Source organism: Cetorhinus maximus, chromosome 20 (assembly GCF_964194155.1).
Source record: "Cetorhinus maximus chromosome 20, sCetMax3.hap1.1, whole genome shotgun sequence".
NCBI classification, from domain to species: Eukaryota; Metazoa; Chordata; class Chondrichthyes; order Lamniformes; family Cetorhinidae; genus Cetorhinus; species Cetorhinus maximus.
The window spans coordinates 6,410,648-6,437,729 of record NC_135898.1 but is presented as its reverse complement, the minus strand read 5'-3'; the positions used below and the strand labels follow the sequence as shown (position 1 = coordinate 6,437,729).

Sequence of the window (27,082 nt, the reverse complement as noted above, 5' to 3'; positions counted from 1 at the left end):
TGTTAATATTGCAGTTTATATGAAAACACAAATATCTAGTTTTAACTTGCACTATAGTAGTAAGGTTATAAGCCAACCAATAAAATAAGCTAACAGTTCTACATAATTTTATCAGATTTTTTTTTTGTTCATTCATAGAATGTGGGCATCACTGGCTGAGCTAGCATTTATTGCCGATCCCTAATTGCCCTTGAGAAGGTGGTAGTGAGCTGCCTTCTTGAACTGCTGCAGTCCATGTGGTGGACTGTTTGGGAGGGAGTTCCAGGATTTTGATCCAGCGACAGTGAGGGAACAGCGATGTATTTCCAAGTCAGGATGATGAGTGGCTTGGAGGGGAACTTCCAGATGGTGGTGTTTCCATGTATCTGCTGTCCTTCTAGATGGTAGCAGTTGTGGGTTTGGAAGGTGCTGGTGAATTCCTGCAGTGCATCTTGTAAATGGTACATACTGCTGCCACTGTACGTCGGTGGTGGAGGCAGTGTGCCATCAACCGGGTTGCTTTGTCCTGGATGGTGCCGAGCTTCTTCAGTGTTGTTGGGACTGCACTCATCCAGGCAAGTGGGGAGTATTCCATCACACTCCTGACTTGCGCCTTGTAGATAGTGGACAGACTTTTGGGAGTCAGGAGGTGAGTTACTTGCCTAAGTTTATCTAAGTTTTGCTATGTTTAAATATATATACTTGTGATCAGAATTAAAGCCCATACATTAAAAGGGACAGTGGCAACATGAAAACAACTTTGGCAAAGGGACAAAGTAATGAATAGCAGTGAATGGTTATTTTTCAGACTGGGGGCAAGTAACAGTGTGGTGCTCCCCAGGGGTTGTTATTCAGACCACTATTCTTTAGTGATATATATTAATCACCCGTACTTGGGTAAACTGGGGATAATTTAAAAATTTACAGAAAATGCAAAACTGAGTAAACAATGAAAAGGACAATTCTAAACTTCAGGAGTAACTGGACAGACTGGTAAAATGGGCAGTCACATGGCAAATGAAGTTGAATGCAGAGCATGTGATGTGGTACATTTTGGTAGGAAGAATGAGGAGAGGAAATAAATGCACAGCTTTAAAGGGAATGCTGAAACAGAGAGAGCCTGAGGTGTATGTGCAAATGGCAGGTTGGGAAATCTGTTTAAAAACCATCATATGGGACCCTTGTCTTCATTAATAGATGAATAGAGTACAAAAGCAAAGAAGTTAGACAAAGCCTTTATAAATCACTGGTTATGCTTCTTCTACAGCATTGTGCTCAATTCTTGGCACAACAGTTAAGGAAGGATAACAGAGCTTGGGAGAGGGCGCAGAGGAGATTTACTACCATGGCACCACATGTGGGAAACTTTAGTTATCTGGAGAAGCTGGGGTTGTTCTCTTCAGAGCTGAGAAGGTTGAGGAGATTTGCTGGAGGTATTCAAAATCATTAAGGGTTTTAATAGAGCAAATAATTAAGGATAAACTGTTTCCAATGGCAGAAGGTTTGTAAACAGAGGACAAAAATTTAAAGCATTTGGCTAAAAATAAGAGGTGACATGATTTTTTTTGTTTGCACAGCAAGTTGCTATGATCTGGAATGCACTACCTAAAAGGGTGGTGGAAGCAGATTCAGTTGTAACATTTGAAAGAGAATTGGATAAATACTGGTTGGAGAAACATTTACAGGGCAATGGCAAAAAAGCAGGGGATTGGAATTAATGGAGAACACTATCAAAGGCAGAGGCACGATGGGTTGAATGGCCAATTCTGTGCTGTAACATTCTATGCTTCTATAAAAGCCATTATGACTAATAATTGGTAACCAGCCAGAGTAATCCTGCCAAGGTAAGTTGAGGAGCTGCTGTTGGTCTCTTGTCCAAGCTGTTGAAAGAAAGAACTTTTATTGATATAGAGTGTTGCACAACCTCAGGATGTCTCAAAGCCTTTTATGCTCAAGTATTTTTGAAGTGTAAGCACTGTTGTAAAAATACAGCAGCCAATTTGCACACAGCAATCCCCCACAAACAGCAATGTGATAAAGACTAGATGACCTGTTTCAATGATGTTGGTTGACAGATAAATATTGGCCAGGACACCAGCACAAACTCGCCTGCTGTTCCTCAAAATAGTGCTGTGGACTTTTATATGCATGGGTTCTGTGTAATGTTTCATCTGAACAAAAGCATCATGAGCAGTGCTGCACTCCCTCAGCACTGTAATGAGAGTGCCAGCCTAGATTTTATGCTCAAGATTCCATAGTGGGGCTTGAAACCACAAGCTTCTAAGTCAGATGAGAGTGCTTCCACTGATCCATTGACCTTGTTCGAAGATAGTACGGAGTTATGCACAACAGGATAGAATTATGAGAGAGTGAGGCAGAGATGAAACTGAAAGTAAGGACTTAATGCAACAGGTTGCACAGTCTGACAGAGGTTTCACTTTACAGACTTCAGCCTTGATTGTTGCCCAGTTAAAAGCTGAAGCTGTACAGTTCATTAACGGAGGATCTCCTCTAGCTGAGGAGAGTTGGAATGATAAATAGTGTTGGTGAAATCTGCTTGGTTGATGCAGCACTATATATATTTGCTGAGGGAAAATCAAATGGGATATGATTAAAGCTATTCATCTTGACATTCTCTGGCTTTTAACTTTGCACTTTTATTGTAGTAAGCTTTTAAAATGTGAATGCACACTGTTCGAAGGAAGATCCAACGACTTATGGAAAGAATTTTGCTGGATGAAGTGCACTCCATTTTATTGTGGGATGCTGTTTGATATTTCAGCTTATTCACGTATCCAAGCAACTATTTTGTGAACTGTCTCTTCAGCAAAGAAATAGAATGCTATGTTATCAGCAACTTTTTTTGACTTTTCTATCCTGTAATTTCTTCCCTTCCTTGGGATCAAATTATGCAATTAAGTTTTCTTACATTTCCAAAAAAACTTTTTTCCAGAGCCAGGTGTACTTTTAATTTAATTTCTTGGTTGACCAAAACTGGCCAAAATTTTGACCACATAACCGCACTGTGGTGATAAGAATGCTGCATTTTCTACCTATTCTGTCCTTGCAGCTAGAAACCAGTGCAGCTTGTTGTCCCGTCTCACCTGGTTACCAAATACCATTACAGCATTTTTCATTTACTGTAAGGCATACAAGGTCAGTTTGGTGGTCTGCTGGTGAATTTTGGAGAAAAGCTTCACTAATTCTTTTGATTTGATATATCTTTCTGCATTCACAAAACATTGAAGCCTTGTCTGCATTTGAAGATGCCATTTTGCACATTGTTGGGCCAGAGGATTGAGAGGGTGAGGGTGAAGTCAGAGGCCTTAGGTGATCCTGGTAGTGTTTTGGTTCTTCCATCTAGACTCTGCTAATGTTCATGACTTCATGGGAGATGTGTTTTGCCTTTGTCTCCCAGAAATCAATCTTGCTTTCTACTAGCTGTCATGAAGATATATTAATGTCTATAATGTGACTGGAAATTATTTTTAAATTGGAATTATAGTAGGGTGTGTGTCTATGTGTGTGTCTGTGTGTGGCTTAATTGGATTAAAGCCAGCTAGTCTGGGTGCTTTGATGTATAGTAGTTTGAGATGATAATTAGATAAACGTAAGGAGGAGAAGGTAGAGTGTAAATTTTGCATTTGTTGAATAAACCATTCAAAAGAATGGGTAAAATCTTGTACCTAGCTGGGAGACACCAAGCAATGTGTTTATATTACTAATAAAATTGGTGGAATGAAACGATTATTGTTAGGAGAGGTAAAGTTTAAAAAACCTAGTAATACAATTGAAAATTTACATTCAAAGGGGAAGCCAGGTATAAACAGAAAGGAGTTTGTGTGTATAAGTCAGAGGTATTTAAGATCTAACCAACCTATATGTCTAGAACTGTGTCTGCAAAGGAACCAAATTGCAAGTATCCTCATTCTGAATTTGTGAAGTCAAATGTGCTTTGCCCGGTGTCTGTTTAAAGTCGATGGGTTATTGTCGCCGTGGTGAAGATTTACCTGGGAGTGATTAATTTGGGGATTTGTTTAAATGTCTGTGTTTAATTTGTTGTAAAATTAATAAATGTTTAGTTTAGTTTTATCTAAAAACCTCTTGAGGCTTGGTGGTTTTATTCCTGAATTTAGCGCTGCATCTCAAACATACCAATTGAAAATATAGGTTATGACAATTATTCAAGTTTCCCTCTGGGATTTAAATAACTCAGCCTCTACCAACTGCTGTGTCATAACACTAGCACAGTATGAATGAACTTAAAATGAAATCATTGTTATGACACAGCAGTTGGTAAAGGCTGAGTTGTTTAAATCCCAGAGGGTATTTTAACAACCGCCATAACCTATGTTTTCAATTGGTATGTTTGAGATGCAGCTCTGAATCCAAGAATAAGATCACCAAGCCTCAAGAGGTTTTTTATACAAAACTAAATTAAATGTTTATTAATCTAACAACAAATGTAACACATTTGTTACACATGTCTACATGCCTTTGAACTGCCTCCCCTTCTTGTTTTTCTAGTTTTAATCAATGAGTCTGTGATCTCATTACCACACCATCTGGAAACAATCCAAGATGCTCCTTCTGTAGCACCTCTGTTGAAACCATTTCTACAGGCTGCTCAGCTACCATAGGCATCACCCACATTTGTGATCCTGCTGTATCATTACCTAGAATAACTTTAACTCCTGCAATGGGCAATTTTTCCACTACTCCAACAATAATTTCACCTGTCTTCCATTTGCTCTTTAAATTTATCTCCCGCAAGGAGATATGTTTAGCATCTCCATGAACCCCACTTATTATCACCTGGTCCTGTAAAACTCCCTCTGAACAGCAAATGTCACTATCCCACAACATTAAGGATTGACTAGCCCCTGTGTCTATTAAAATTTTAACATCGTCACCTACTGCACCCTGTACACATGGAAAGACTTTCCCTTCACACACAAAGTCTTTAAACATTTCTGCAACTTGCTCCTCAGAATTCTCTTCGATAAACTGTGAACACACTCCCATTTCTTTACCTTTTCACTGATTCTCCCTGTTTTACTTGTACACAAACCCCTGGTTTCTCCTGTGCCTGAACCTCAGAACCCACAGCACTTTTACTTACAGAACTTTTCTGCACCACAATAATTCCAACAGATTTTCCCAGTAATTTCCAACTCACTGACTTCATATGTCTCACTTTATTACAAGGAAACGCCTCAATTTTCCAATGTCACTTCTACCCTCAACACCTTCCTTTTTATTCTGAGAAAAAACTTCCTGGGAACTTCCACCTACTCCTTCTCTTCCCTTACTGCCCAACTTCCTTTCACCTTCCCACTTTGTATCCTTTTCAGATTTAAAAGGGTGACCAAAAGAAGGTTTAGCTCTATGAACTAACTCATTTCATCAGCTATCTCTGCTGCTTGCCTTACAGTTTGAACCCTTTGTTCCTCCACATGAGTTCTCACTACCGAAAGGATTGAGTCTTTAAATTCTTCCAAAAGAATTACTTCTCTAAGAACTGCATATGTTGTCTCTATTTTTAATGCCCGTATTCATTGATCAAAATTACTTTGTTTTACTCGCTCAAACTCAATATAAGTTTGCCCAGGCTGTTTTCTCATATTCCTAAATTTCTGCCTGTGTGACCCAGGAGCCAACTCATGTGCACTCAAAATAGCCTTTTTCACCACATCATAACTCACCAGTACCTCTTCAGATAGCGAAGCATATACCTTATGTGCTCTCCTTACCAACTCAGACTGTAATAATAATGTCCAGTTTTTCTGTGGCCTTTTCATCCGTTTACTTATCTTCTCAAATGAAATAAAGGATCCTCAATATCTTTTTCCTCAAACTTCGGAAGAGCTTGTACAAATCTAAACATTTCCCCACTGGGATTTAGGTTAAAGGCTTTTTCATCATCAGAACTCTCCTCAGAATCTGAGATTTTTTTTAACTTCCAGCCTTTCAAGCAGGTATTCTCTTTCTTTCTCTCTTTCCCTTGCCTCCTTTTCTTTATCCTTCTCTCTTACCTGAAATTCCAGTTCCAGCTTCCTTGCCTTATCCTGCCTTTCTGCTTGCTCCCTTTGAAATGCCCTTTCTCTTTCCTTTGCTTTGAACTCAAATTTTTTCAGTTCCTTTGCTTGTTCAAGTTCTTGCATCTTCATTTGTAACTGAAGTCTCACTGCCTCTAGCTGTGACTCACTAGTGGCAAGTGTCACTTCCCACTGTAGATGCTGTGCTACACCTTTAATTATGTCTGATTTCCTAGCCCCCGCAGGTAAGCCCAATTGTAATTTATTCGCCAACTCTGTTAACTTACTTTTGGATACCTTTTGTAACCCAATCAGAGTTATATCTTCTACTTCCAAAAAAGATTTAGCCATGGATTCAGCCATTTTTGCAGCCTCACCGCTTCAAAATACCTCACACCCGCTCCTGAATTTCAAGCGCTTCTCGTACTCGTAGCCTTAAGATTCACCAATTTCAAAGCAATCAAGGAATTTCAAATATACCCTGCCAAGAGCCCCCAATTGTTGTGATACAGCAGTTGGTAAAGGCTGAGTTGTTTAAGTCCTAGAGGGAAACTTGAACAACTGTCATAACCTATATTTTCAATTGGTGTATTTGAGATGCAGCTCCGAATTCAGGAATAAGACCACCGAGCCTCAGGAGGTTTTTATATCAAACTAAATTAAACATTTATTAATTTAACAACAAATTAAACACATACATATGTCTACAAATTACTACCATAATAACTTCTAAACAAACCCCCAAATTAATCACTTCCAGGTAAATCTCCACCAAGGCAACAGTAACCCATAGGCTTTAGACAGACACTGGGCAAAGCACATTTGACCGTACAAATTCAAAATGAGGTTCCTTACAATTTGGTTCCTTTGCAGACACATTTGTAGGCTTACAGGCTGGTTAGATCTTAAATGCCTCTGACTTACACACACAAACTCCTTTCCCGTTTATACATATCTTTCTCTTCAAATGTAAATTTTCTGTGGTATAACTAGGTTTTCCATTTTACCTCTCCTTTGACTCCACCAATTTTATTAGTAAGCTGAAAAAAATAAACACATTGCTCGGCGTCCTCTAGCTAGGTGCAAGATTTCACCCATTCTTTTGAATGATTTATTTAAAAATGCAAATTGCCCCCTTGACACCTCTGTTTCTAAACTTCCCAAGTTTATCTAATTACCATTTCAAACCTACTTCTTTCTATAAATCAAAGCACCCAGACTAGCTTGCTGTCATTCAGTTAAGACACACGCAGACACACATATAGACACAGACCCCACTACAATTCCTATTTAAAAAGTAATCTCCAATAACATTATAGGCATTAATATCTCTTCATGACAGGCATCATGACTGCTTCGTGGGAAACTTGACATTTATTTGCTTGATCCTGTTTCTGATAGTCACAGACAACCTGTGTATTGATGGAGTGGAAGCCCTTGCAGTTCTGAAGGCAAATAAATTGTGTGCCGAATCCAGTAATGCCGCATAGGTGACATCCTAAAGTTTAGGGAATCTTGCCATGCGAAAAATGCATTGTCTTTTCAACAACACGTTACTCACCTTCATTATATATTTCCGACCTATAAATTAACTGATGTTTCTGGTATCCTTTGTCATACCATAACTGTAGGTACATATCTGTAGCTGATGGAGAGCAAGGGCAGTCCTGCAAACTATGAATCTGCTTTGGTCTCGTCTGACACACATATTCTATTGTGAACAATAAGTGAAGCTCGTCCACAAGTACACCATTGCAGCCCATCATCCTCTCTTCTTTCTCAGAGTTACAGGGGAGAGCGATTAACTAATGGGATTAGAGTATATAGGGGCTTGATGACTGGCACAGACACGATGGGTTGAAGGGCCTCTCTCCATGCTGTAAATCTCTATCACTCTATGACTGAATGTTTTGTTACAAGTGTTATGGGCAGGAGGTGGTTTAAGCTTCTTTGCTCACCACCTTTCTGTAGGAGAAAGGTGTTTTTTCATTTTTGCTTTCCTCCTTTATAAGTGGTGTATTTTCCCCAAACCCTAATTTTTGGAGTGATACAATCCTCTATTAATAACCCCACAGCAAACTTGAGGTAGAGTTATTTTATTTTACACGCACTCAAAACATTGGGATGGGGTGTCGCTACATAATCTCTGTACATTCACACAATAAAGGAGGGATAAGGGATAAAAAAGAGGTGCAGGGCAAAGACCACAGACAAAATAAGAATTATTGTTTCACATGAGTCCACAATCCAGAATCACAAGCCCAATTGTGTATTCCTTCAGAGAGGTTAGCAGGATGAAGCTGATTTGGGGTCATCCACTTTTCTAGTAGCGCTGACTTCCACGATGGGAGTAATATGTAGAGGTGAATTAGTCCAGTCATAGGTGCTGGTACAGGAGTTCAGATGTTCTAGTAGAAACAATGTAAATGAGGGCCAGGCACTTTAAACCTAGATAGGGCTCTCGTTCTGCTGCTGCTTGGTTGATGGAAGATGGCAGACTGCCTTTGTTCAGTTGCGCAAGGCAATATCACAGGTTCTAGCAGTTTGGGGTGGGGGTAGTGGGGAGGGGTCATGTAACATAATTCCCACTTATCCCCCTTGGTTTGGACAAAGGATATATATTTTTGGTCTGGTTTCTTGGGATAGCTGATGTTTCATCCATTAATCCATTTAACAGAGATTACAGGGCCCCTTTGTCCTCGCAGATGTATCATCTCCATTAGCCAGAGCTCTGCCTTAGAAATGTAAAAGATCTTTGTGCATTTCCTTGGAATTTGATTTCTGCAGTCACAGGGGGCATTAGCAACTCTTTAGAGATAACAAGGTCCCTGCTGCTTTATGAAGGCAAGGAATTCCTGTTGGGTGAGTCATCACTCACATGCTTCAGTTACGTAAAGCCTTTTAAAAAAAAGCTGTCCATTTTTTAAAAATAATAATTTTATGGAGTAGCCAGGATGATATAGGTAGATATATATATTTTCCTTCATGTTTCCTGCGAATGACACAAGTGACTGATTCAGAGAATATGATGAAAGAAAAAACGCAGTGAAAATTCTGAGCTGATTATAATCTAGAATTTACTGTTGCTCACACCAACACTTTTAACTCCTGGGTGAGAAAGCAGCAACGCAAGCATTTAACTTATTCAGGAGTGGAAGCAACCGGGGCTTTAATAACTAAGCCTCATTCAGATGGGGAGGAAGTTTTGCACCTTGTGTACACCAGTGTCGTGTTACTTTTTCTGACAAGGCTGAGCTGGGTACATCATCGTTATTGGCTGTACCTCGATTTGAAATGATGTCTACTCAGGTTGCAAGTTTCTGCCATGGGCTTTCATGTGACTGAACAGACCGTTTCTTGACCTGCACATCTTTTTAGCATAAGAGGCAGGATGCCCCATGAGGTAGTGGGATCCAGAGTGCAGGATTTGCTTCCTTTTCTTTCTTTCTCTGCCACAGCTCAACCTCAACATTAAAGATTTTTGACTCAAAGCATGATGCTGCTTGATGGTCAGGCTGTTGCCATTGTGAGCACTTGGTGGCAAACTCCTCCCAGTCATCAACATCAATGGTGCTGAGCTTCAAGGAGAGCTCCAGAGTGTCTTTGTAGCATGTTCCTTGTCCTCCTCCGGAGTGCTTGCCTTTTGACAGTTGAGAAAACAGGACTTTCTGGGAGAGACACTTTTCAGCCATCTGGACACTATGTCCAGTCCACTGTAGTTGATCTTGCAGAAGCTTTGCCAAAATGCTTGTAGAGCTGGCTTCATGAAGGACACTAGCGTTTGTTTGTTGGTCCACCTATTGAATCTGGAGGATGCGTTGGAGGCATTGCTGGTGGAATTTCTCAAGCACTCTTATGTGTCACTGATACACAGTCCAGGTCTTGCTAAAGTACAGAGTGTGATGATGAAAACTGCTCTGTGCATTGGGACTTCTGTTGACTTGGGGAGATCTTTGTTGCCAAACATTCGCTTGCATAGTTTGTAGAAGGCTGAGCTGGCGCAACTGGTCCAGTGTTGGCTCTCCTCGTCAGCGGTAGCCTTTTAGTGAGGTGGCTGCCAAAATATAGGAAGTGCTCAAAATATTCCACAGTCTCTCCTTCAACATATATGGGAGGTAGAATATTTGACAGACCAGGTCTTGGTTGATCTGAGATTTGTTTTGGTAACAGTCAAGGACGGGCCTTGTTTCAAGTGTACAGAATTGAAGAGATCGAGAGTGGCTTATAGTGGAGAGTGTAGTGAGTGAGTAACAACACTGCAGTCACCTGAAATCTGTAGATCAGGTTTGTCTTTGGCGGTCAGGTTAGGTTTGGCACAGAGATGACTGAGGTTGAGTTTCCTATCTAGGTGGTATTTAATTCTGACACCAGGGGACAGTTGATCTTTCTTTCTTGAGGTGAATACCCACTGTCAGGTAGATTGTAAATTGTATGGGAGCTATCACTCAGCCTTGCCTGACCCTAGCCTGCATTTTAAGGTGTCTGTTTAAGATCTCCCACTCAAGACAGTTTAAGTTAAATCATCATGAAGCAGTTGCAAGATTGTGATGAAATTTCTTGGACATCGAAATCGCTGGAGCACAATCCACAGAGTCTCAAGATTTACTCAGTCAAATGCTTTGGTCAGGTCAATGAAAGCAATTAAGAGTTTCTTGGATTTGTCTGGCAACAAGGCCATGCCTAAGTCCACACTGTGACTCTGGGAGGATTTCCTCAGCCACAGGAAGTAGGCAATTCAGGAAAATGCATGTCAGGATTTTCTCCGCTATGGACAAGAGAGAAACACTTTTATAGTTTCCACAGCATGATTTATCTTTTTTCTCGAAGATAGTTAATTGTCGCATTCCTGAAATCGGGTGGTGGTGGTGGCAGGGGAGCTCTTTTTCTTCCTAAATCCATATGATGAATGCATGGAGTCTTGATGTGAGCAAAAACCCAGCAGCTTTGAAGACCTCAGTTGGAATACTGTCAGGGCTGCAGGCTTTTCCATTTCTCATCCGTTTGATTGCTTGTTGCAGCTCTTGCATTGATGGCAGTTCACCTACTGATTCTACCACACTGTGTACTAGGGGATAGCCTGGAGAAGATCAACTGCCACAGTAGATTTATGATTGTGGAGTCAATGGAAATGTTCTTTTGCATTGTTGACTTATGGCGTTGCCATCCTTGAGGAGAGAGAGGCATCATCTTGTGAGCGAAGGGGATTTTGACTATTTGACCCTGGTCTATGGATGGCCCTGGTGACTTGAAAAAAGAACACATGTCATGACAGTCAGCATACTGTTGGATCTGTCGGGCTTTCTCTTCCCACCATTTGTCCTTTATCTTCCAGATTTGTCTTTGGGTGTCAATCTTCAGCTGTTGGAATGCTGCCTTCTTGACTTACGACCTTGGGTTCTTATGCCAGGCAATGAGAGCTGCTCGTTTTTGTTCCAGGAGGTCACATATTTCTGCATCATTTTCGGTGAACCAGTCCTGATGACCCAATGGTATGGACACAGGAGTCTTGTTTAGATAACTTAATTTGATCTCACTATTCTGAAATTGGATGTGTCAGCTGAGGAAATAATAAATGATAAATGTTGGACAAAATATTCAAATTAAAGCATATGCACAACGTATGGGTGTGCATGAGCAAAAGCTGGAAAGGACAAAGATTTGAGAGTGATTAAGCACTCAATGAAATGACAGAATTAGCTGAGTTATGCCAGGTTTCTAAGTAGCTTTGTACAGTGGGCTTGTGCCCACTCTGAATGAAGCCAAGATTGTTCAGATCAATTTTAGTTGGAACTTAAAAAAAATTATTGCCATTTCTATCTGGACTCGTCCCTTTGGGAAAAGGGCAGTCTTGCAACTGACTGATTTGTTTCTGTACACTTGACTGTATTTAACCTGAGAAACGTGACACTGGAGTTTTGTAGAAATGATAGGGGAATTTACTTCCTACCCCAGGCTATTCAGCTTCATTTATTTCTCTCTAAAAGTCTTTTAAAGGGAATGACTTACATTATACATACCCAGAGATTGGTTTCAACACAAATTTGCGTGTGCTTAAATAAGGAGATACATGGAAACGCATATGAGCCAACAAATAACTGTTGTCAACATTTGGAGATGAGTACTCAGTGCTCTCAAAATAACATTGCTATGTGTGCCATTGTGGTGCAGTTAAATAGGTCAAATGGCTTCATTAAGGTCACAGATAGAGGAAAACCATATAAACCAATGAAGCATTAACTACTATTAACATTAATTGTTAGCTATAACATGCATCCTTGTGTTTAATCTGCACACAGATACACATTTTCAATTAAAAATACAATATCACTGCCTACCCATTGTTCAGAAATAAAAGTTACATTATGAGATCATGTTGCTGCAGAAGGTGTTTGAAACCAAAGTACAAGAGGAAGTTCCTCCTGTGTGCTACGTATATCCCATGGGAAATGCCACGTACCCACTGTGATTTTTCCAGCAGGATAAGTATGATACACATGTTTTTCCTACTATGCTTGCAGTTGTTTGTGATCACCTGTGACAGATTTCATCATTAGAATATTCATTCACATGTTCATTCACAGAAAGTCATAACGTTTTAGTATGATCTTGTCCATTAGATTATTGAGGCTTCTGGATAAACTAGAGGAAACTGCAGGCCCTAATTGGGCCATACCATTATATTTTTACTATGCATTCCCTCACTTGCAATGTTCCCCCCCCGACCTGTGCTCTCACTCAGAAAGTTAAATCACAGCTGTGGCCCTTCCAAGGGTTTCCGTTGACTCACGCCCTCCCTGCAAATGTCAGTTCTTATTTGCCTTTCCCATCAATAGTATTATTTGTCAACAATTTCCCCTTACAAATCAAGAACCTACAAAGTTCTCCGTAACTGTTATGGAGCTGCTTTTGATTTTTGAGACATCTGCACACTCAAAAGTATGACACATGACAGTTTTATGTTCATACCTGAATGTTATTAACCAGCAAATCTCTCACAAACAAAAATATTGCCCTGACTCTACTATATAACTTGTTACCATACTGTAAATAAAAGGTGAAGCTACAGCACCCTCATGGATATTTGCAGTTCTTTTACAGGAACATTCATCTGGGAGTTCAGGGTGGATGCAACTGATGTTTCAAATAAGGTCATCTTGATTAGCAGTCTGAGAGATGGAGAGTGTAGCTGACTGCTTGCTCATTCTGTGCTGAATTTGAATTGTTACTGTTTCTTTTTAGAAATAACTTCTAAATGTCAAGTGAATCTATAAAGGTGTGCATGAAAGTGTTTTTGGGGTTTAAATATGACTGCCAGTTAGCATGTTTTTTGAAGACAGGATAAACTTGATTGTGTAAAATGGTGATGGCAAATCAGCATCTGTTTTACATCTCTCCTGATGTTTAGTTAAGTCATTGGGAATAAAAATCAGGAGAGATATAAAATGGGTTGCCAATTCACCGAAATCCATTTCACAAAATCACGAGAAATAATAATTACCCTGCTTGTAAAAACAGAAGATGCAGGTAATACTCAGCAGGTCCGGCAGCATTTGTGGAGAGAGAAACAGAGTTCATATTTCAGCTCGTGACCTTTCATCAGATCTCATCATGAATGGATCCTGTTGGAATGAATTTATAAATGGGCTTCCACTTGCTGACGTTAGCAAGAAGGATGAGATTATCAGATCTTTGTCCCCATTGCCCTCGTTGTTTATTATTCTTCTGGTTTAAAGGTTCTTTTGTTTGTCTGATACTAGTGGCTGGCTCATTATCCTTTCACATCAGGGATTTGGATTTAAATCCAGAGGAGCTTCCATTCTTATTTTAAGGATTCTATGTGGATTAAGTAGAGCAGACTGAAACCAGATTTTTTTTCTTTATTCTTTCATGATACCACTTAGTATCAGTACACAGTACCAATTTGTGCTTGCAGTTTGCCAGTGTTGCCATAGGAGCTGTAAGGATGGCTGATGTGAAAAGTGGTGGATTTAGAAGTGGTAATTGGGGTTGAGTTTAGGCCCTTTGCTGAGGCAGGAAAGATGGAGTTTTACTCTGCAGCTGTTCTCAATATTTAGGATTATCTTAGTCGTGAGCCAGACCAACAAACCATCATTCTCAAAGGTTGATCCAGGGTTAGGGAATTCAGTGTTAGATTATGGGAAAAATCTGAATAACTGCATGGATATTTAATGTTTGAAGCCGCATAATACTATTTTTTTCATTGAGTACCTCTTATCCTTCTTATTTTCCACTGACAGGGTGAAGATCTACAGGTTGGAATGATTCACGGCACAGTACTCTCAGGTAAGCATTCGTTGATCACCACTCCCTTCATGTGCTGCTTTCCACCCCCATCACAGCCACTCACCCCTCCATATCCACCTTCAGCTGAGAGTGCAGGGCTGGCACAAACACTCCTCCAGTCCTGTGACACAAGTATTGCTCAGTGACTTAGTCAGAAGAGGGGGTGTGCTTAATTAATTCTCACAGAATAAAGAGAATTTCTAAGGCTGTTCATACTGATCTTAAAGGTATATTCTCCCACTGCTTTTTTTCCCTTGCTATAGATACCCACGGGTCACTTTTACTTACCAAAAGTCTTTCTGAATGGCTCCTTTTACAGATGAATAAAGCTAAAAACAAATTCTGTGACTATTAAAAGTACAATTGTATTTGGAAAGGTGAAATTAAGAATATTGAAAATGCCCTTTTCCAATGCACCAAGACTTAACAGCATTTGTATTCTTGAAACACATTCTCTAAGTGCTGTAATGAATGCAACAACTGGGGAGGCGATGAAGTCGTGGTATTGTTGCTGGATTAGAGACCCAAGGTAATGCACTGGGGACCAGGGTTTGAATTCCACTATGGCAGATGATGGAATTTGAATTCAATAAAAACCTGGAATTAAAAGTCTAATGATGACCATCAAACTATTGTCGATTGTTGTAAAAACCCACCTGGTTCACTAATGTCCATTAAGGAAGGAAACCTGTTGTCCTTACCTGGTCTGGCCTACATGTGACTCCAGCCCCACAGCAATGTGGTTGACTCTTAAATGCCCTCTGAAATGGCCTAGCAGGCAACTCAGTTGTATCAAACCGCCACAAAGTCACAAAAAAGGAATGACACCGGACGGACCACCCGGCATCAACCTAGACACCGGAAACGACAATGGCAGTCGCAGCCCTGTCGACCCTGCAAAGTCCTCCTCACTAACATCTGGGGACTAGTGCCAAAATTGAGAGAGCTGTCTCACAGACTAGTCAAGCAACAGCAAGCCTGACATAGTCATCCTCACGGAATCATATCTTACAGATAATATCCCAGACACTACCATCATCATCCCTGGGTATGTCCTGTCCCACTGGCAGGAGAGACCCAGCAGAGGTGGCGGCACAGTTGTATACAGTCGGGAGGGAGTTATCCTGGGTGTCCTCAACGTTGACTCTGGACTCCATGAAATCTCATTCCATCAGGTCAGACATTGTCAAGGAAACCTCCTGCTGATTACCACGTACTGCCATCTCTCAGACAAATCAGTGAACCTCCATGTTGAACACCACTTGGAAGAAGCACCGAGGGTGGCAAGGGCACAGAATGTACTCTGGGTCGGGGACTTCAATGTCCATCACCAAGAATGGCTCAGTAGCACTACTGCTGACTGAGCTGGCCAAGTCCAAAATAACATAGCTGCGAGACTGGGTCTGCGGCAAGTGGTGAGGGAATCAACAAGAGGGAAAAACATACTTGACCTCATCCTCACCAACCTACCTGCTGCAGATGCATCTGTCCATGACAGCATCGATAGGAGTGACCAGCGCACAGTCGTTATGGAGATGAAGTCTCACCTTCACATTGAGGATACCCTCCATTGTGTTGTGTGGCACAACCACCATGCTAAATGGGGTAGATTTCAAACAGATGTAGCAATTCAAGACTGGGCATTCATGAGGCACTTTGGGCTATCAGCAGTAGCAGAATTGTATTGGAACACAATCTGTAACCTCATGGTCCAGCGTACCCCCCGCTCTACCACTACCATCAAGCCAGGGGGTCAACCCTGTTTCAATGAAGAGTGCAGGAGGGCATGTAAGGAGCAGCATCAAGCATACCTAAAAATGAGGTAGCAACCTGCTGAAGCTATAACACAGGATTACTTGCATGCCAAACAGCATAAGCAGCAAGTGATAGACAGAGCTAAGCGATCCCACAATTAACGGATCACATCTAAGCTCTGCAGTCCTGTCACATCCAGTCGTGAATTGTGGCGGCCAATTAAACAACACACTGGAGGAGGAGGCTCCACAAAAAACCCCACCCTCAATGATGGAGGAGCCCAGCACATCAGTGCAAAAGATACAGCTGAAGCATTTGCTACAATCTTCAGCCATAAGTGCCGAGTGGACGATCCATCTCGGTTTCCTCCGGAGGTGCCCAGCATCACAGATGCCAGTCTTCAGCCAATTCGATTCACTCCCCGTGATATCAAGAAATGGCCTAAGGCACTAGATACTGCAAAGGCTGACAATATTCTGGCAATAGTACTGAAGACTTGCGCTCCAGAACTTGCCACGCCCCTAGCCAAGCTATTCCAGTACAGCTACAACACTGGCATCTACCCGGCTATGTGGAAAATTGCCCAGATATGTCCTGTACACAAAAAGCAGGACAATGGGCCAATTACCGCCCCATCAGTCTACTCTCCATCATCAGTGAAGTAATGGAAGGGGTCATCAACAGTGCTATCAAGCGGCACTTACTTAGGTATAACCTGCGTAACCCAGTTTGGGTTCCACCAGGGCCACTCAGCTCCTGACCTCAATACAGCCTTGGTTTAAACATGGACATAGAAGCTGAACACCTGAGGTGAGGTGAGAGTGGACTGCCCTTGACATCAAGGGTGCATTTTACCGACTGTGGCATCAAGGAGCCCTAGCAAAACTGCAGTCAGTGGGAATCAGGAGGAGAACTGATTGGAGTCATACCTAGCACAAAGGAAGATGATTGTGGTTGTTGGAGGTCAGTCATTTCAGCTTCAAGGCATCACTGTAGGAGTTCCCCAGGGTGGTGTCCTCAGCCCATCCATCTTCAGCTGCTTCATCAATGACCTTCCTTCCATCATAAGGTCAGAAGTGGGGATGTTCGCTGGTGATTGCACAATGTTCAGCACCACTCACGACTCCTCAGATACTGAAGCAATCCACGTCCAAATGCAGCAAGACCTGGGCAATATCCAGGCTTGGGATGTCAAGTGGCAACTAACATTCACGCAATGACCATCTCCAACAAGAGAGACTCCAACCATCGCCCCTTGACGTTCAATGGCATTACCATCATTGAATCCCCCATTATCAACATCCTGAGGATTACCATTGACCAGAAACTGAACTGGACTCGCCATTTAAATACCGTGGCTAAAAGAGCAAGTCAGGGGCTAAGAATCCTGCGATGAGTAACTCACCACCTGACTCCCCAAAACCTGTCCACCATCTACAAGGCACAACTCAGGAGTGTGATGGAATACTCCCCACTTGCCTGGATGAGTGCAGCTCCCACAACACTCAAGCTTGACACCGTCCAAGACAAAGCAGCCTGCTTGGTTGGCACCACATCCACAAACATTCACTCCCTCCACCACCGATACACAGTAGCAGCAATGTGTACCATCTACAAGATGCACTGCAGGAATTCACCAGTGCTCCTTCGACAGCACCTTCCAAACCCACAACTACTACCGTCTAGAAGGACAGGGCAGCAAATAGATGGGAACACCACCACCTAGAATTTCCCCTCCAAGCCACTCACCATCCTGACTTGGAAATATATCATCGTTCCTTCACTGACGCTGGGTCAAAATCATGGAACCCCTTTCTAAGAGTACTGTGGGTGTACCTACACCACAGGGAGGGCAGCGGTTCAAGAAGGCAGCTCACCACCACCTTCTCAAGGGCAACTAGGGATGGGCAATAAATTCTGATCCAGCCAGCGAAGCCCACATCCCGTGAATGAATGAAATGAAAAAAAGCTGGGTATTAACCATAGACCTAATGCCAATGATATATATGGGACCTTCTTTTGAACTTCCTAATTGTCTGGAATAAATCCATAAATAGCTTCAAGCCTCTGTTTAGGCCCTGCTGCACTGTACCTATGGTATTCATAAACTAAAGGACGAATCAGACTCATGAAGTGGTACACATTCACTGCAGGGTGACCAGCTGTTTCTTCCTGCACCGAAAGATAATGGGTATATATTTACCACAAGATGTCACAATTAGTGCATTTGGCTAATTAGTTTGACTTCATTTTATTGACTGTTAACGAAACACTCTCCCAATTACTTTTGACATAATACTGCACTTAAATCAGGCTTGCACAGAAGCTTTTGTGTATCAGCAATTTGGGGGTAGTAAGACTGAGAACACTGCAGTCTTACAATGATCATGCTTCCGTTAATGAAACTGAAAACAAGCTTTGTACATAAATGAACACCAATTACATTGAAATCGTTGTTTGTGTCATGTTTCATTAAAACAAGATATGAAAGAAACATGGGGAAGAACTCATGTTGTGCAATAACAGAAACAGTTTGTAGGCAATTTCTTTGATTACAATTTTAGAGAAAATTAATTCATTTATTATAAAATAAAATATCAGACTATAGAAATGTATATTGAAATGTTAACACATTATTTACAACTCAGCAAAATTTAAATATGGTAATTGCAGCGCTATTGTCTATTCTCTTTCCCCTGAGTCCCCATCACCTCATGCCACAAGCACTCTGTAATCAAAAAATCAGACACAGGCATTTGGCTTCTAGCAGTTTAGTTCAAACTACTTGTTGGGGCGCATGAGAAGAATCTAAGGAGAAACAAATTCCATTTGCTCAGCTTCTCCTCCCAACAGCGTACTATCCTTCTCCCTCCCCCTGTAGCCTATAGAATATGACATCCAAGTTTCATAACCTCAGCGCTTGGGAACTATATTTAAGCTGCCTTTGAATATATCCATCCCTATTTTATCAATAAACATAACATCTATGTGCATTTGCTGTCTGCCCAAATATCCTTCTTGTTGTCATACCTTTTTATGTCAACATTTCCCTATTAAAAATTCCTGTGTCCACATTCAGAATGGGGTTTCACCATGTTAATTCGCCAAATTGAATTCTGACCTCTGGGTTCCCACAAATCGGGGAGAATGCTTTGTGAATATAATTTTCAGGTGCCACTTTGTATTGGTTACTGAAATTTCTATTACCAAAATTAAACATTCAGATAAAATACAAGGAAATGTATTTGGCAACTGCATGACATTGTTAATTGAATTGTCTTTCAATGCTTTTATTCAAATTTCTTTATTAAGGCTCAAGCCTCTCCCTAGGCTTGTGGAGGCAAAGTTCTGTTTTCACACTGAGGACACGGTCCATTGTATGGAATGGCATTGCCATTGTGCTAGATGGGATGGATTCAGAACAAATCCTGCAGCTCAAATTTGCGCGTCCATGAGGCTCTGTGGGCTGTCAGAAGCATCATAATTGTATTCTGCCACAATCAGTAACCTCACGGGCTGACATATCCCTCACTGTAACATTGCCATCAAGCCAGGGAATCAACCCTAGTTCAATGATGAGTGTAGGAGAGCACACAAATGGAATGTTAGTGTTTATTATAAGGAGAATTGAGTGTAAAAGTAGGAAAGTTTTGTTACAGGGCTTGGGTAAGTCCACACCTGGAGTACTCTGTAAAGTTTTGGCCTCCTTATCTAAAAAAGGATACAGTTGCATTGGAAGCAGTGCAGAGAGGGTCCAACTGACTGATACCTGGGATGAGGTGGTTATATTATGAGGAAATGTTGGATGGGTTGAGCCTATGCTCGCTGAAGTTTGGAAGAATGGGAGGTGATCTCACTGAAACATTTATAACATCCTGAGGGGACTTAACAGGGTGGATGCCAAGAGGATGTTTCCCTTTGTGGGAGAGACTAGAACGAGAGGATATGGTTTAAAAATAAGGGGTCTCTCATTTACAATTGAGATGAGGAGAATTTTTTTCTCTATGAGGGTCGTTCGTATGTGGAGTTCTTTTCCCCAGAGAGCAATGGCGGCATATTTTTAAAGCTGAGATAGATAGATTTTTGTTTATCAAGTGAGTCATATTATAGTGGGGTAGACAAGTAAGTAGAGTTAAGGCCACAATCAAATCAGCCATGGGGCCAAAATGCCTACTCCTGCTCCTAACTCATTTGTTAGTATGAATGTATGTATGCCAGGACGGCACCAGGCACTCTGAAAATGTGTACCAACGTGGTGAAGCTGCAACACAGCACTGCATTCATGATAAACAACAGCAGGAGCATGCTTTATACAGAGCTCAGTGATACCAAAATCAATGGATCAGATCAAAGCTTCAAAATCCCGCCACACCCACTTGTGAATGGTGGTGGACAATTAAAAAGAGGAAGTGGCTCCATAAACATCCCACATCCTCCTCAGTGATGGCAAACAGAGCACGTGAGTGCAAAGAACAGGCATGAAGTGTTCGCAACATCTTCAACCAGAAGTGCCAAGTGAGCGATCTATCTTCCTTAGCCCCCTTCTGAAGTTCTCACTAACACACATGCCATTTCCACGTGATATCAAGAAATGGTTGAGTGCACTGGATACAGAAAAGCCGATGAATCCAACTGTAGTGCTGTAAACCTGTTCTCCAGAACAAGCTACAATTCTAGGCCAAGCTATCCAGTACAGCTCCAACTCTGCCATTTACTCTACAATGTGGAAAATTGTCCACATATGCCCTGTCCACAAGAAGAACAGGTCAAATCCAATCTGGCCAATTGCCACCCAATCACCTGGCAGCCTTCTGTCTCGGAACACGGTGGTTTGCGTTGTGGTGGTCAACTTGATATTAAGTATTGCCTGATGTGAGTCAGGTACCCCACTCTGTTCTGGCAGCCTCGCCTGCATTTGCTGCAGATGAAGTCAATGAGCTGAGAAGACGCACGATTTGCTGGCCTTGTTTCTCTGGGCCCTTGTTCAGCCAGCTGAGCTTTTCACTTCTGCTCGCCTCTTCTAATGCCCTTCCAAACAGTCAGTCTTCAGCGGTCACGGCCATCGGCGTCTGTCTCCTGTTGTCACTGTCAACATCTGCCATTTTCGTATATCCATATATGAAGACGGTGATTAGCCAAGTAATGGAAGGTGTCATCAACAGCACTGTCAAGCAACACTTACTTAGTGATACTGAGTTTGGATTCCACCATGACCACTCAACTCCAGATTTCTTTACAGCCTTGCTCCAAAGTTGGACAAAAGAGTTGACTTCCATGGTTGAGGTGAGAGTTACTGCTGTAGATATTAAGGCAGCATTTGGCTGACTATGGCACCAAGGAACCCCAGGAAAATTAAAGTTCGTGAGGATCAGGGGTAAACTCTACATTGGCTGAAGTCTTCCAAGCACAAAGGAAGAACCTTGTTGGAGTTAAGCACCTTAGCCCCAGGACACTGCTGTAGGAGTTCTTCAGGACAGTGTCCAGGACGCAATCATCTACAGCCGCTTCATCACTTATGTTCATAAGGTTACAAGTGGGCGTGGCTGTTGTGATGTCACAATATTTGGTTTCTTTGACAATTCCTTGGAAAGTAAAACAGTCCATGCCAACTTGGCACTAAATCTGGACAACGTTCAGGCTTGGGTGATAAGTGACAAGTAATATTTGCATCACACAAGTGCTTGGCAATGACCATCTCCAATAAGAGAAAGTCGAACCATCTACCCTTGACAATCAATGGTATTAACATCATCGAATCCTCCACTATCAACATCCTCAGGATTACCACTGACCAGAAACTTCACTGCACCAACCATATAAGAACAAGATAAGGTCAGAGGCTAGGTTTTCTGTGGTGATTGCTGGCTCTCCAGATTCGTTCAACTACCTACAGGACACATGTTATGGAATTTGCCAAGGTGACCGCAGCTCCAACAATACTCAAGGAGTTGGACACCATCCAGGACAAAGCAGGTTACTTGATTGGCACTGCACCCATCACCTTAAGCACTCACTACCCTGCCTCTGGTGTAATGTGCACCATCTATATGATGTACTGCAACAATTCTCCAAGGCTTCCTCAACAGCATCTCCCAAACCCATGACCACTCCAACCTCAAAGGAGAAGGGAAGCAGGCGACTGGGAACAACACCACATCCAAGTTCCTTTCCAAGGCATAAACCAGCAAAATTTGTGTTACGGACAGAAGAGAGAGGCAAAACTGAACTCCTTTATCTTTTCGCTGTCTGTCCATAAGCAGAGGTGTTTTTAATTGTTTAAAAAGAGGCTGTGGTGTGTTTCCCCAAACCCTCAATTTGTGAAGTCCAATTCTTAAAGTGACTCGTAGCAAACTCTCTTTATGATTAAATCAAAAGATTAGTTTATTCACACATTCAAACCCGGGGGATGATCACAACTTCACACACACACACACACACGCGCGCAAATATACAGTAAGGGGGAATAGAAAAGATGCGTTTTACAAATGTGAATAACTTAACAGGAAAACAACCACAAAAATGGATATCAGTTCAGAATCCAGAAAGTCCAAGTCCAGAGGGGGATACCTTCACTGAGAAATTCCAGTTCCAGTGGGTTCCTGGAAGAAAATAGCAGCACAGAATCCCTTTAAAGTGGATGGCGATGTAGCGAGATGAGATTGCTATACGTAGCCTGCCAAGCAGACCAAGTCTCAGAGGTTTCCAGATAATCAGGCTTCGAGGGGCTGAGATTGTTGCAGGTTGCTTGGTCAACCTGGAGTCCTGCTGTTGGTCTTGCAGGTTGGAGGTAAATCAACAGACTGCTTGTTTCTCATTTCCCAACTGAATATAGAGATTTCAAAATGGTCACTTGAGTTATGTGACCTCCTTCCTCCACAATGATTTCATGAAAGAATGTTTATCTGTTGTCATGACCTGCTTGTTTTATGGCTTATAATGTCCCAATCATCAGCCTCTGAAAGAGTCATTATCTATATTAATGACCCTCTTCTGGGTAGCAATTGTCTTGGTAGGTCCTCGGACTCTGCTAGAGGGGTGTAAATTACATCCATTTCCCTTCCATAGTTCATTTTCAAAATGGACCTTGATAGTCCCAGGTGTGAGATGCCGACTGTTAGTGCCGATGCGGCTATAACGAGTTTCAATGCCTCCCTCTTTGTTATAGTCCTCTAGTTTCGTGGATTACAAGGGATTCTTAAAATTAGGTGTGAGATTCCACATGGATGAGGGTAGAACATTTTTGTCCTTATAACTTGTGTTGGAAATTGCTGGAAACTGTGGCCAATCCTGTGAGTCATGTGACCTGTAGCAGCCATATTTTGGTTCAGCAAAGTCCAATTTTAAATAACCAAAAAGAATTAAGTTTGATTTACACAGTTTATGATTTCTTCCATGTCCTACCGACATGTCGCTGAGAATTCATCGTCACTGGGTCAAAATTCTGGAACTTCTTCCTTAACAGCACTATGCCACAGGGACAGCAGCGGTTCAAGAACCACCTTCTCAAGGACAAGTAAGGGATGGACAATAAGTGCTGGCCTTGCTCGTGATGCTTATATTCTGTGTGGAACCAAAACATTGGCAGAGGCCATTTCGGTCCAAAGATTTGTTTTTGTGATGTAAGTTTTATGCAAAAAGTTGAAATTTTTGTTCAGGCAAAATATGTGCTGTGATTTGAAAAAAACGCTGGCCAGATTTTCTGTACCTGTTCCCAGTGGGCGTCATGGCGGGCGGGAGTGGAAAATATCGCGAGAAGGTCAGCATTGTAAAACCAGGCCACGGTTATGCGCTCTAGCTGTCAGTGGTGGGCTGCGTTTCCCACTGCGGAACTTTGGGCACGTCATTTCAATATTTTTTCATGTCATTTTGAGGTCTCCTCGCTGGAATCATCCGGGCACATCAGTGTGCAATTAAAATGACGTGTTTCACACCAGGATATAAGCAACGTGCACCTGGCAACCTCAGGTTAGTTCACCTACCTTGCATCGCATGGCACTTGTGGGAAGCAGCACCAGGCTTCACAGGCAGCACCACTTCCCTTTCAGAGGGTTATCATAGGTAAGTCTCTAAGTCTCTAACTACCAGACCAGCAGTAAGCTGGGGGTGGGGTGGGGGGGGGGGGGGGGCGGCGGTTGGCTTCTCATGGGCTAGGCCTGTCCTGGGGAAGGGGGCAAGTGGCCTTACAAAAGACAAGGGGCTGGACTAGGGCTGTTCTGGGGGTTATGAGTGGTAATGTTGCACTCAGACACATGACTGGGGGCAAGGTGGAGGAGGGGATGTGGAAGTTGAACAGTCTAAGTGGCCTCAAGATCGGGATGGGTGAGGTCCACACGGCACATAGGCTAATCCACTTCACAATGTTCAGGGGCTGAAAAACGGACATGCATCAGATGCACAACGGGATCAAGGAATACAGGGGGTGGATGGAGAGGTCTGTGAGGGAGGAAAATGTGAACATGAAGCTGCTCCAGGGCGATGGGAGAGATTTCCATACTCTTACAGGGAGGGTCCAAGCTGGTCTGGCAGTGAGAGTTCTGCACCACCATGTTCCAACCTCTAGCAACGGCAAAGTGCTAAATTAAAATGAGGAGTAACTTTTCTGGTGAGGGCACTGCAGTCGGATTGGAGGGCGGCTGCATGCAGTGTGGGAGCTGATTACATTGGCGTGCAACTGAACTGTGCATTCCCAAAATGGAGAGAGGCACAGCTGAAACATGTTAGGAGCCTTTCATTGACAGTGCAGGAAATCAGGACAGTGAAGTAATGATGCCCATTCATGCGAGACTAATCCCGCAAATTGGCATTAATCGATTTCCTTGTTTTAACCTGTTGTTCACAGCGTGGAAATTCCCCAGAGTAGTAACAAACTTCATAGTAATTGGCCGAATGGACAAGCTTGTTAGAAAATTGGCACTGGACAGTTCATGGAAGAGAAGCGTCAGGTCCCCCTCAAATAATCTCATTTCCTGAATGAACATTTACCCTCAGGTTTATTCTCAAGGGTTAGTATTAGAGTGCAGTGATATGAGGCTCCCGGTGCCTCGGCTGAAAGCAGTACATCCAAGTGCCTGGCCAAAGCAATGTCATAGATGACATAGGAGGTCATGTTGAGCAGGGGGACCTTGATGTGCACCCTGCACTGGCCATCATTTCAGGGATGAGTACTCTCCGACATGGGAACAAAGCCCTTGAACCCACTTTGACTCACGCTTCATTGACCTAAGATGGACCTTTGGAGACCAATGCTGACACTTGTCTCTTTTTCATTGATACTGCAAAGAGGAGACAGCCAGAAAGATGGAGGCTGGATTTATCAGTGCCTGCATTCTCGGTACAGGCAAGAGAGAAGGAGTTGACTGTGATAGAGGTGCCTGGATCGCCGAAGGGAGGAGAAATACCCTTAAGACCAAGGGCCAGCAGGGCCTTCTCCAGACCCAGGGGATGACGCTGACAGACAGGTCATGCGTAGGTGGCTTGCAAGACTCAGGGTCCACAGAACTGTACATGTCTTATCTTCAGATGAGCGAGAACCAGTGCCGCTGACAGCTCCGCATATCCAAGGATCTAGTGACTGACGTGTGCCACATTCTCCAGGAATTGGCGTCATGGCAACTGGGAGGGCATTCATTGCTGGTGGCTTTGAAAGTAGCAGCTGCTCTGAACTTCAATGCCAGCGGCTTCTTCCAGGGCTCCTGTGGGATCACTCAAGCGTCCATGCGCACAATTGCAATCATGAAGCGACAGGCACCTCTTTTGCCAAGGTCCACAATTACGTCAAGTTTGACAGAGACCAAGCAAGCCAGGGCACCAGCGCACTGGGCTTTGCTGAGATTGCTATATTCCCACATGTGTAGGGTGCTATCAACTGCACTCACAGCTATAAAGGCTCCCTGGCAACAGGCATTGCAATACATAAACCGGAAAGGCTACCACTCGCTCAATGTACAGCTAGTCTGCGACCATAAGAAACTGATTATTCAGGTTTGCGCCTGGTAATGAGGAAGCGTCCACAACTTGTACATCGTGAGAAGATTACAGATCCCGGACATCTTCAAGGGACCACATAGAATCCAGGGCTGGCTGCTCGGTGACAAAGGGTACCCACAAAGGAAGTGGCTGATGACGCCTGTTCAGTAGCCTCAGACTCCTGCAGGGGAAAGGTACAATGAGGCTCATGCTGCTAGCACACCATAGGGATCCTAAAGATGTGATTCCCTTGCCTGGACAGATCTGGCAGAGCAGTCCAGTAGTCTCCAGAGGGTATCATGGATCATCGTGGCTTGCTGCGCGCTGCAAAGGGGGAGGACTTGCCAAGTGATGAGATGGAGGAGGACCTTGAAGGCGATGAGGGTGATGAGTTCAAGAAAGCTGAGGCTATACGGGAAGAGGCCATAGCACAGGACAGATGAAGTAGTCATGCCCATGAGGCCCTCATTGCCACCAGATTCCACCAGGAGGATGATGAGTTTCCTCTTAGACAAGAGCACCCCATCAAGATCCAGCATGAGCACCAGTGTTGCAATTCCTTCATTTCCGCCATGCACTTCAATATGAGAGTGAACAATTACACATCAGGCTTACATAGTCCTGATCCTTTAAAGGATGATGAACCCTCGGCAGCATGTGTCCTTGATGAGATGGGGTGCTAACTGGAGGAGGGCATACTAGCGTCAGATGTCAGAAGGTGCTGCCTCTTCAAGCATCTCTTCAGCATCCCAGTCGCAACAACACCCTGCAAGAGCCAGGAGTTATTGCACGATCCTCAGTGGTCTCATAGCTGTATGCCTTCAAGATGACAAGGCTTCTTAAGGAGATCCATCTCAAGCAACAGAATATGCACTCTGTGCAACATCGATGTTGAATCAGATCATTTACACTTGGGATAAGGCAACCAAAGGCGCTTTGCTGCTGCTCATCGATTTAGTGATGACTCAGTCATCTGTTGTGCATTCTTCCAAATCACACTGACATGTAGCACTGTCAGTTAGGGGTCCTGGGCTGCATTT

The 27,082-nt window shown here is 42.8% G+C and overlaps 1 protein-coding gene across 1 annotated transcript in view; it reads left to right on the top strand.

The window, feature by feature from the left end:
* pebp4 (phosphatidylethanolamine binding protein 4) overlaps nucleotides 1-27,082 on the top strand; it is a 447,588-nt gene that overhangs the window by 284,372 nt on the left and 136,134 nt on the right. The window contains exon 5 of the mRNA XM_078565426.1: nucleotides 14,276-14,321. Coding sequence (XP_078421552.1) covers nucleotides 14,276-14,321 — 46 coding nt within the window. The remainder of the gene's footprint in view (nucleotides 1-14,275; nucleotides 14,322-27,082) is intronic.